Below are 12,106 nucleotides of genomic sequence, written 5' to 3'. Positions count from 1 at the left end.
TTTCAGGATGGTTTAGTAGTTCAGCTGAACTGTATATCCTAGGAAATGACATTTATTCAATTAATGTTATTAAGTATAAATCCATACCTCACATATTTGTACTAATGAGGTACTCATGGGACGGAGAAAACCATCTTGTCCCAAAGTGGCATTGTAGTAGCTTCCAGGTAATGTTTATGAATGTTCATCATTTTGGCCAGTTGTTTTTGTGACCCTTTCCAAGTGAGAAATGTTCCACATTTTTGTTCTTGGAACTTATGAGTACATTTGTGTTGCACAGAAAAGAGAATTATGGTGAACAGCATTAAGTTTGTTAATTTGCTGACATTATATTGAGAGATTGTTTTTGATTATCTGTGTGCCCAACATTATCACCAGGGTCCTTGAATGTAGAAGGCAAAGGCAAATGAGCAATTCAGAGTGATGTATGTGAGAGAGGAACTTAACCTGTTCTTCCTGTCTCTTTGAAGTTAGAGCCAGGAGTACTAAAAGCTAGGAGTGTACCCAACTTCTAGATGCTAAGAAAGATACAGAAACAGCAGATTCTCTGCATGAGCCTTAAGAAAGAAATGGGCCCTTCTGACATCTTCACTGTACCCTGGTGAGACCCATGTTGGACATCTAGCTAACTGAGCTCTATAAATTGGTATTTGCTCAATACCAATAATAGTCGTAGTAGTAATAATAATAATAATAGACAATCTGTTGAAAAGAGTTACTAGTTTTCACTTAAAAAAGGTTTTCACTTAATTATTTACCATTCTTCTAGATATGTTGTATTCTACTTTCCCCTGTCCTTTCCTCTCTTTTCAGTTTTGGGGATCTTGCTCATGCTAGGCAATCACTCTGCCTCCAGCACTGTATGTGAAAATTCAGATGCTGTCTCTCCATTTTAGGCATCTCCTTTGACTCAACCTCCTGTTAAGAAAGGCTAGGCTCTGCCTGTGGCACCTTTCTTTAGGTTGCAATGCCTATATGTAAACTTTGCACACTAATACATACACAATCTACTGATTTAGTCTGACTCTCCTGCTTTTAAAGGTAAGTTCCCTGGGACAGAATGATTGTAATTCATTCATTCACTCATTCATTCATTTATTAAAGGAGATATACAGAGAGATTACAGTTACATGTCAGGAAATTAGTTCATTTCTTTTGGAATAGTGTTGCTCTGTGTAAAGAGACATCAAAAAATGAATATTTGTTGAATGAATGTTTTCATTTTAAATATTATTATTAAACATTATTATTGCTGTTATTTTTGGTGCCTATCCTTGGGCTTGAACTCAGGGCTAAAAGCTAGTGCTCTACTACTGGAACCACAGCTCTACTTCTGTTTTTCTTTTCTTTTCTTTTTTTTTAATGGTTAATTAGAGCTAAAAGTCTCACAGACAGCCAGGCACTAGTGGCTCACTCCTGTAATCCTAGCTACCTAGGAGGCTGAGATCTGAGGATTGCGGTTCAAAGCCAGTCCAAGCAGGAAGACTGTATGACTCTTATCTCTAATAAACCACTCAGAAAACCAGAAGTAGCTCAGTGGCTCAAGAGGTAGAACACTAGTCTTGAGCTGAAATGCTGATGGACAGTCATCATTCAAGCCCAGAGTTCAAGTCCCATGTTGGATCCAAAAAAAAAAAAAACAAAAAACAAAAAAAGAAAAAAAGTCTCACAGGCTTTTCTATGAGGGAATTATTATCCTCAAAACTCAGCCTCTAGGATTATCTAGGATTATAGGCATGAGCCACAGCACCTAAACTGTTTTTATTATTTTTAAGTAATTTTACAAAGGGATTACCATTTCAACATATCAGTTGAATATTTTTCCTATAATACAAATAGCTTTGTACACTTAATTTTGTTAAAGAACTGACTTGTTAGTATAAAATTCCTGGACGTTGTGGAATTTCCATTCTTGGGTAATGTAGAGAACTTAGCACTCATTTTCCTAATTACGCAAAGCCAATTCCAGGTCTGTTCTGACTGGAGATCTTGTCCTCTCCTACCCTGATAAATTAGCCTCACTTGCAGAAGTGGTTCTTCTGTGTTTGGTTGATTAGCATTAGTTTTCCTTTAATGTGACTAATTATTATTATTTTTTAACTCACTCACATGACCCTATTTTACAGTTTTGACTTTCTGTTTTGAACATGTCAAATCGGAGTGTTTGTGTGAGAGGGTATATCAGCCTCATAATTTTTCTATAGTACTAAAAATTGGCATTAGTGGCATGTATGGATATATTGGCGAGAAAGAGATTCTTGTGAGGTAGCTAGGGATTTTTTGTATTGGCATTTCTTTAACTGATGCTTTATAGAAAAGCCATTCGACTCTGGTTTCCCTCTACAAATAATGAACAACTATAGTAGTCTCATTCTAACCATGCCCTGCTTGCCATTCTGGTTCATGTTGTGTCAGCATTTTGATTATAAACAGTCAGCCATCAAGAAATCATTTTATATTGTAAATTGATATACTAGTGCAGTTTATCTCAGCGATGGTGTGTGTGTGTGTGTGTGTGTGTGTGTGTGTGTGTGTGAGAGAGAGAGAGAGAGAGAGAGACAGAGACAGAGACAGAGAAAGAGATAATTAAATTTTAAAACATTTGGCATTGTAAAATGGGAGTTTTGTCAATAATCTTAGGTGAGGGAATGAGAACTCAAGGAGGAAAATTACGTTCAGAATATGATCAGATTTATATTTTTCCGTGCAGTTTAGCTGCGGGGGTGGGGTGGGGATATGTAACAAAAAGACTTTTTAAAAAAATGTTGTTCCTGGAAGACAGCTGCCTTATAGAATAATCACATTATTATAGGCATTTTAGTATTTTTGTTTTGTTTTGTTTTAGGGAATATTGGTTGACTAGTAACATCTAAATCTTTATAGTACTCAGTAATTTTATTCTGGGTATTCCAGGAATTGTGCTCATTAAATGTAAGATAAAACAAGTGTGACTATGAGCACAGACTGACATGAACCACCAGCACCCAGCAGTAGCCTGGTGTTTCTATGAATAACCCAGGACCCAAATAGTCAATTTATTTAACCTGTCGGCTTTCCTCTTTTTATTTCTGTTAGTAATTCTTAGTACCTTAATATTTATGGATTTTTCCATGTCTTTTTCATTACTATTTTAAGGTGTAAGCTTTCATCTATCTGTTCATATTATAAAAAATTCAGACATTACACCCTGGGCATCTGTGACTCAGGCTAATCCTAGCCACTTAGGAGTTTGAAGATGGGAGGATCACGAACTGTTTCTTTCCAGATGAATTGTTCATGAGACCTCTGCATGTTTGTTGTCCTAGGCTATATAGGAGATTAAGATTGGAAGGATCATGGCTCTAGGATAACCTGTGCAGAAAAAGTCTTTCAGACACTATCTTTTTTTTTTTTTTTTTTTGCGGGGGAAGGGGGGAGGGAGTTTCTTCTGTATTTCTTTCTTTCTTTCTTTCTTTTTTACATTTTTATTTTATTGTAAAGAAGGCCAGAAGTGAAGTTGTGGCTCAAGAGGTAAAGCAAAAAAATACCTTGAACAAAAAGCCTCAGGGACAGATCCCAAGCCCCAACAATGGCAAAAATAAGTGAGTGAATGAGTTAATTAATTAATTACTTAATTAAATGAAGACAGGAATAATGAGAACTGGAAGGGTTAGGTTAAAGAAGAAGATGAATGAGGATGAATATGGTGCACAGAGTTTACTGACATGCATAAGAGTCCAGGTAATTTCTGCTAGGCTGGCTTCAAATGGTGATCCTCAGATCTCAGCTTCCTGAATAGCTAGAGTTACAGGTCTGAGCCACTGGCACCTGAATCATTTTGTGTGTGTGTGTGTGGGGGGGGTGGGAGTTCTGGGGCTTTAAACTCAAGGCCTGAGTGCTGGCCTTAAGATTTTTTGTTCAAGGATAGTAGTCTACCACTTGAGCCACAGCTCCACTTCTGGCTTCTTTTAGTGGTTAGTTGGATATAAGAGTCTCACAGGAATTTCCTTCTCAACCTGGCTTCGAACTGTGATCCTCAGATTTTAGACTCTTGTGTAGATAGGATTATAGGCATGAATCACTGATGTTCGGCCTATTTTGTTTAATTAATTAATTAATTTTTATCGGTCGTGGGGCTTGAACTCTGGCCCGGGCACTATCCCTGAGCTCCTCAGCTCAACGTGAGGACTCTACTACTTGAGCCACAGTTCCACTTCTGGTTTTCTGGTGGTTTATTGGAGATAAGAGTCTATGGACTTTCCTGCCCAGGCTGGCTTTGAACTGTGATACTTAGATCTCAGATTCCTGAGTAGCTAGGATTACAGGCCACTGGTTCCTGGCTTATTTCCTTTATTTATTTATTTTATTTTCTAAAGTTCATTATCTTTTTTTGTTGGTCAGGGGGCCTGAACTCTGGGCCCGGGCACTATCCCTCAGCTCTTCAGCTCAAGGCTAGCGTCCTACCACTTGAGCTACAGCGCCACTTCCAGCTTTTTCTGCTTATGTGGTGCTGAGGAATCGAATCCAGGGTCTCATGCATGCAAGGCAAGTGCTCTACCACTGAGCCACCTTCCCATCCTTTTCCTCCTTTATTTTTGAGAGTAACTTTTTATGCTTTTACTGGCAATGAGAAGTCTTTAATAGAAAAAAAGAAAAAAGTCTGAATATTTGTTTAATCTTTCAAAGAGTTTAAAACATTTTATGTAAAAAGTTTCTGATATATGTAGGAAATACTTTCTTTTTATGTTATACTTATATGCTTTAGAATTCAGTATGTCTTCTAAATGTTTCATTAAAATGCTGTATTATCTAGGGCTGGAGATATGGCTGAAGTAGTAGAGTAGTAGTAGAGCATCTGCATCGCTAATACTACCATAAAAGAAATTATGTTCTATTTATTTACTTTTCATATTTTTACCATTCTGTTTTAAGTTAGGGATATAATTCAGTTTGAATTACTTTTACATGTCATGAATATATATATATTTCATTTGGTTGAATATAGACTTTTAAAATACCTATTTTTGAATATTTTGCAGTTATAGTTTTAAATTTATTTAGTCAGGTCTTTCTCCTTTCTAATCTTCTCTTCAATTAAGAGGCACTTCCTATTAAACATATTTGTTAAAATTTAAATTTCAGTGTGCCTTTTCTTTTCCTTCTGTTATTAGATTTTCTATTTGATTGTTTCCAAAAACAAAATGAGACATTTTCCTATCTTCTGAATAAGTGCTGTTATTGGAAATAGTTGAGGATGAGCAGTTCAGGTACAGGTACTATGTTGCATGCCCATTTTCACAAAAACTCTGGCTGCTTTCCAGAAAAGGGCCAACCTATTAATTTCTAGAATTAACAATTTTGTTTCTTGTTTAAAAAAATAAAATACTTATTTAGGTTGCTAACCATCTTATCAGATATTGCCTTCTACTGGGCATTTGGTGAAACTACAGTTGACAAATTGACATCCTTGTCTTTTTCTTTTTTTTTTTTTTAAATATCAGCTAATTTAGACCTATATGAGACAATATATCAAACAGGTAAATGCGACTTGACAGGGCTATTATCATTCCTACTTATTATTTCAAAATAACATCAAACTGAAACCAAGATATCACATAATTGAGATACCTGACTATAAATATTTTTGTTCTTCACCCAGAGATAAGTCTTATGTCAAAAGTAATCCCATAGATAGGCATTATTGTTTGGAGATTTTTTTTTTCTCTGTAGCCTCTGCCTCAATAGAGGATCTCTGAATGTTGGGATTATAGGTGTGAACTACCATACTCAGTAGGTGTTTGTTTCTAAAGTCCATTTCAAGTCACAGAAGCCTGTTTGCAAGTTCTTTGGTAATTTTGAAAACTTTCATCCCTACGCCAGGTTTTGCCATGTTTCCCTCTTATTAGGAGTATTATTTTTTGTTGGTTGTGAGGCTTGAACTCAGGGCCTGAGCACTGTCCCTGAGCTCTTTTTGCTCAAGGCTAGTGCTTTACTGCTTTGAGGCACAGTTCCACTCCCATTATTTTGAGTGGCTAATTGGAGATAAGAGGCTCACAGGGATTTTTCTCCCCACTCAGCTGGCTTCGAACTATGATCAGATCTCAGCCTCCTGAGTAGTGAGGATTACAGATGTGAGTCACCAGGCCTGGGCTCCATGTTTTCTTATTTAATGAATTAATACTGAAGTTGTATTCAGTACTCTGTGTTGGCTATCATAATAGCCACTGGGCTTATAGTTTAGATGGAACAAAAGATAGAATTCAATAGATAATTATAAGAGTGAGGAACTGCTAAAAGAGCAGTGTCTATAAACAGTATCAGTGGGAATGTATGAGTGAGAAGTAATAGATGGAGGAGGCTAGCCAGTTTATGTTGAGTAACTGTTGAGAAGTTTTTGGAATGGTTAACCATGGCGCAAGGTGGATGTGAAATTATTTTGGGCTGCAGCAACCCTCTGGAGGACTCTAGGGAGTCTGAGCAAGGCGAACGCCTTGTGAGTCTGGCCCTCTGGATTCAATATGTTACATATGAAGAAACATTCTAAGCTTACTCTAGTAGCTTAAATCTTGTGAAGTATGCCAGGGCACTAGTTAAGGAGGAAGCACTGATAATAGCACCTGGTGGATTTTCTGCTGGAATTGAGAGAACTTAAGTGATTGGAACTAGCATGAGAGGGAAAATGTGTCTTTCACCATGAGTGAGGATGGATGGTTGGTGCCACTGATAGGAAAGAGAAGGGAGTGCAGTCTCATGACAATCACAGAGGTCAAATTTGCTCATGTGTTTGAGATATTGGAGCTGCCAATCAGTCACCTCACTTTTGCTGGCCTTCACAAGGTGATTGGGATTGAGTTAGTAGTTAGTAGTTCCCATGTCCCAGTAAGTGGAAAGAGAGCTTGGAGAGAGAAGTGATAGGGTCAGTTTCAGAAATTCCAGTGTTTGATGAGAGTGAATGAGAAAGTTACTGAAGTAAGCTGAGGTTCCAGGAGAGATGGGAGAGGACAATGAGGGGAAGATGTTTCCTGGAAAGCAGAGAGGGAAAGGTTGCAGGAAGGACCCACAGTGTAGAGCTCTGCTACAAGGTCCAACTCAGGCCTCCAGTTCTTGGAGAGCAGAAAGCACTGGTAATCATAGCAAGAACAATTTTTGCAAATGGGCAGGTGCCTTCTCAACTTCACATAAAATTTTGAGTCTGCATAGGAGTGGTTTTCTCTCATTACATTAATGCTCTAAAAACATGTGTTCCCTTTAATAATCCTAATGAGGAGCTTTCAAGAGCTTTTGTGCTCCTTTGCTGTATTTATTTCTCCCAGTTTGTCACTTTAGCTTTCTCATACTACCAACCTCTTTTAGTGTTTAAATCTCTGGTAGCCCATGTTTTCTTCTGTTGTGTTCCTACATCAGCACTAACTGTTCATTTATACAATGAAAGTCTTGGCTGCAAGATCTGTTCTCATTTTTGTTGTCTACTATGTAGAAAATGGGTTAAATTACTAGAAAAATACTCAAAATCAAAACCGATTTCATTTTCAGTGCTTAGATGATTAAATTCCGCTTTCTTTGTATGCTCTACCAACATCTGTGATTTCAAAGGCCAGTATGGCAGTGTGGTATGGATAGAAAAAAGTCCTATGAGTGCTGTCTCTGAGCGGGGCTTATAGTGACTTCAAATGATTCTTAATGTTTCCCCCCAAGCCCCCCACCCCATCCCCAGGAAGTTTGAAAGAAGCAGTACAAAACTCTATAACAAAACCCTAGACATATAAAATCCTAGATCATTTCTAATTATTTGCATTTCTTCTGTAAGTTAGATATGTGGATTCTTCCCAGTTGCTTTTGTATTGGTATCCTCACAAAAGAAAGATATGAAGTTGGATACCCACTTATTAATAGTAGATTAATTACAAGGATTCCTTGTATAGCTAGTCAAAGCCATTAGAATTAGGTAAAGGGTATCACTTTGAAGGACAGAGTAACAAAATATTCTGTATATAGTTTGAAGGATGGAAAAAAAAAAACCAAGCCCAGTTTAAAAAAATTAATGCAGAAAATTGGGAGGACAAGTTAAAAGTGATAAAGTTACCTCGATACCTAATAAAAAACATTGTAAGTCAATAGAATGCTATATGCTACTGGTTTTCCAGCACTTTTCCTGGGAATGCAGTGAGAAATAACTAAGAAACTACTTTTAGTAATATGTGATCCATTAGAGTGAAAAAGTGTGTGCCAACCTAGAATGAATGAATGTGCTAAAAAGATCACACTACATGGAGAGGATCAAGGAAAGCATTTCCTTGGCTCTGTTTTCTTTAGCTGGAGAGCCTGAGTTAATCAGAACTGTTTTACCAATACTGTTTGTCTATGGGAATGATAATGGTCCAAATAGTAAGCATTAACTTTCAAAATTAGCCTCTAGCTTGTCCTTATATCATAAAGAGTCTGTCTAAATTTTACTTTTTTTGAGTGTCAACAATGATGGCATGTGTTTATTTTTGTATGGTGTGAATACTCAACTTCTCCAGACTCTACTTTTTAAATCACCCTCTTTCAGGGACCATGGCAATATGTGTGTTTTGTACTATAGAACTCTAATCTGTATCTTTTGAGAGTCCTAAATTCTTCATGTTACAGTCTTCCCTCAAGGTGGCAATGGAAAATACTAGGACCATGGTGGATCCTTCTAGAATGCATATACCCAAAACATGTGGAGAGTATTCTCTTAACGTCTCCTATCTCTTTCCCTTTTTGAACTTGAATTTCTTTTATATACTTCCTGATGGATTTAATCTGAAAATAAAATAATACAAGTTTCTTAAACTGTTCAAATGAATCACAATGAGGATGTAATATAGGTCAGATAATTATGTGTGTTTTTTTTTTTCTTCCTATGTAGGAATGTTGTCTCTGCAACTTGAGAGGTGGTGCTCTGAAGCAAACTAAGAACAATAAGTAAGTAAGATGTTAATTGCCATTGCATTTCATCCTTTTTTCTCCTCCCTGAAACCTCTACAGGGTGGTTTGCTTTACCTTTATCTCATTGCATACGTTGTTCCAAAGCTTATCTATGCAGACCTCAGGTTGCGATTCTGTGCTTCATAATCCCCTGCTGCCAGCCCCTGAGAGACCATTCTAGTCTTGCTTCTGCTCCATTCTGAAAAATAAGCCCTTCTGTACTAACAGAGACTTTATAAAGTGAAGTAGCCCATATTGTCCTAGTACTATTAGAATGCCAGGGTTTAGAGATGAATCCTGTTACTGTAATGAAGGCCAAAATACCTGAAAACAGTGAAGCTGTTACGTTCAGTTACATTAAATCAGCCATAGTGTTAACAGTAAAACAAAGTCATTTGCCTTTAGTAACTGGAATGCCAGATCTAGCCCCAAGATGTGTTTCCTTTGGCCTGAACACAATTTTACCAGTTTTATCCAGAGTTTAAAAATTGAGGTTTTACATAAGTATACAGATTTTTTTCCTTTAAGTTGAAAAAATAATTGTGCATCTCTATTTGGGATGAAATTTGCTCTTGGTAAGGCAGGCAGTCCATTGGTCACTATTATTTCCCAGGGTGCACTAATTTGCTTACAACTTGTCTGGGCTCAAAGGCACTGGAGTTGGGACTCCTGGTATAATGGAATGATAGAGTTAACATAATTACGTTCATGTCCATTTTTCTGATTGCTTAGAAGAAAGGATAATGACATTGATCATTCCTGCATGCATAGAGTTTAAGAAACCAGTGTTGCTTGAACAGGGAAAATCTTTCACAGACCTATGCAATATGGTTAGCACTATATTAGAAAGTCCTTCCTTGCTTGTGGTTGGTTGTTGCACAGTCTGTTCATTCAGGCTGTGAGTTGGGTTAGGTGGTTTTCTCTAACATGAAAAGAAATGGTGCTTTTTCTAGAGCATGTCAGGTTTTGTTGAAATATAGAAGAATGCTGTGGTGGGCCTGACACTTGTCCATAGGACAGAGTTTAAGTGAAATACTTATGCTTTGGCCTAAAAACAAATTGATATTTTTGGTAAATTTTCACAATCTCATCAAACCTCACAAGTCTTTATTTACAAGTATAACAGTTCTGAGACACTGCATAGATTTAGTAGTGAAGTTGTTGTTTTACAGACCAGTTCAGAATGTAAAAGAAGATACTATGTTTTAAGTAGGATACCTGGGAACACTGAAATTTCATTTCTCTTTGTCTCTGAGTTTGTTTGTTTATAACTTGTCATGAGAAACAATTTAACTAAAACCCGTCAGTATTTTCTTCTAGAAAACTTGCTACTTTACTTCATGACTTATATATTATTGAAAAGGTAATATACAGTATCAGCTTATAGTGTTTGTTTGCTTGAACTATTCTTTTTTTGTTTTTGCCACATCATTTAGTTAAGCATGTTCAGCATGCCCACCTTTTAGCATTAAATGAACCAGGAAACTCACATTTAGCATATTGAGTATAGTAAAATGCTATGAGCAGAGTCCTGTTCTTTCCCTAGTTTTTCATATCATAATGTTATACAGGCATGGTGCTGAAACCCTCCTGGTGTCATTCAGGAGGCTTAAAATTCGGAATCTGTTTGTGACGGATTTGGCCTGTTGGCTTTTTCTCACCTGTGTGTTTGTCATTTTGAAATTGCCATCATCATCAGGTTGAAGTATGAAGGTATGTAAGTTTAGGGAACTTTTGTTCATGTTGAATGTCTCCTTTCCTGTAGGTGGGCCCATGTCATGTGTGCTGTTGCAGTCCCAGAAGTTCGATTCACTAATGTCCCAGAAAGGACACAAATAGATGTAGGCAGAATACCTTTACAGAGGTTAAAATTGGTGAGTGGCACAGCTGCTTCTTCTTCTTTTTTAAAAATCTCATCAATTAGTGGTAATTTCAAGTTCTGAATTTTTCTATTAATTGCACGCATTCCCTTAGCCTCATTTTATTCCTATCTTTATTTTCTTTGTGCCTAAATTATTTATTTTTATAAATTCTTTTCCTGTAATATTGTAATTCCTCAAACTTTATTGAAATGAGGGCAAGGATTGATATATTCCTGGACTAATGGGAAATTTCAAGCTATAGGATATCTAATGAAATTTGTCAGTAATAAACTGAACTTTCCCAACTCTCTAAATTATTGAAATGTTTTTCTCTTTTACTTCTCTTTGGTTATTCATGACTTAGCAAAAATATATTTAGCCTAATTCATCATCTCTTTAGAACAGACTTATGGAAAAATGCAAAAGCTTTCATTATTTACTAAGGGATTTTCTCAGTCATATAGGAACAAGCCCCTTAATATTCCAAACTTTGGCCAGTTGTCGTCAAAACTGCTCTGAAACTTTCAGAAAATCTTCTCATTGGTTTCCCTAATTAAGAATAGTTTTCCATTGAAAGTATAGGCCTTTGACTTCTTTAACATTGAGGCAACTTTGTAGTTTTATTCAATTGTGAACTCTTAGTTTAGGCTGTTACATTGCATATTTAGTGAAAACTTTCCCTAAAGTTAAACTGAATGACTGTAACATGCTAGAGCATGTCTTACATGTGCTCTTAAATCCTTGCTATTGTTAACTCAAGGTATTTCCACCATAGAGTATTCCAGACACTATGACTAAAACACTTTCTTCCTGACTGTTGCTTGTTTTCTTTCAACTCTCTTCTGCATGGGAAGCTGAGCATGTTGTTTCTGGGCCTCTCTTTTAGAAATTTAGTCTATATCTTGTTCTCACAGAGGAGTAAGTGAGCACTATAATTTCCCATCATTGCGCCATCAAAATTTCACGCCAAGAGATTCTGTATGGCCTTTTCATAGAACTGGGGCTGCTCTTGACTAGTTGAGTGCTGGGATCAGGATACTCAGGATGTACTCAGAATGGAGTAGCTAAAGATTGGAGAGTATTGTGGAAATGAACAGTTCAAATGGTTTGTAAGTGATTGTAAAGAGAGGTGACCAGTGTTATTCTTCAGCTACTGGACTTCTATAGGAAACAGGAATAGCCGGGCGCTGGTGGCTCACGCCTGTAATCCTAGCTACTCAGGAGGCTGAGATCTGAGGATCGCGGTTCAAAGCCAGCCCAGGCAGGAGAGACCGTGAGACTCCTATCTCCAATAAAACCACCAGAAAACCGGA

General features: G+C 37.0%; 1 protein-coding gene across 4 annotated transcripts in view; it reads left to right on the top strand.

Moving 5' to 3' along the window:
• Window positions 1-12,106, top strand: part of Kdm4c (lysine demethylase 4C) — a 315,679-nt gene that overhangs the window by 209,658 nt on the left and 93,915 nt on the right. For all 4 annotated transcript variants that reach the window (XM_070033227.1, XM_070033229.1, XM_070033228.1 and 1 more), the window contains 2 exons: window positions 8,873-8,928; window positions 10,697-10,805. In XM_070033227.1, coding sequence (XP_069889328.1) covers window positions 8,873-8,928; window positions 10,697-10,805 — 165 coding nt within the window. The remainder of the gene's footprint in view (window positions 1-8,872; window positions 8,929-10,696; window positions 10,806-12,106) is intronic.

Source organism: Dipodomys merriami, unplaced genomic scaffold (genome assembly GCF_024711535.1).
Source record: "Dipodomys merriami isolate MVZ:Mamm:240054 unplaced genomic scaffold, mDipMer1.0.p SCAF_22, whole genome shotgun sequence".
NCBI lineage: Eukaryota > Metazoa > Chordata > Mammalia > Rodentia > Heteromyidae > Dipodomys > Dipodomys merriami.
Note: the sequence above shows the minus strand (reverse complement) of the source record. Positions and strands in the feature narration are given on the sequence as shown.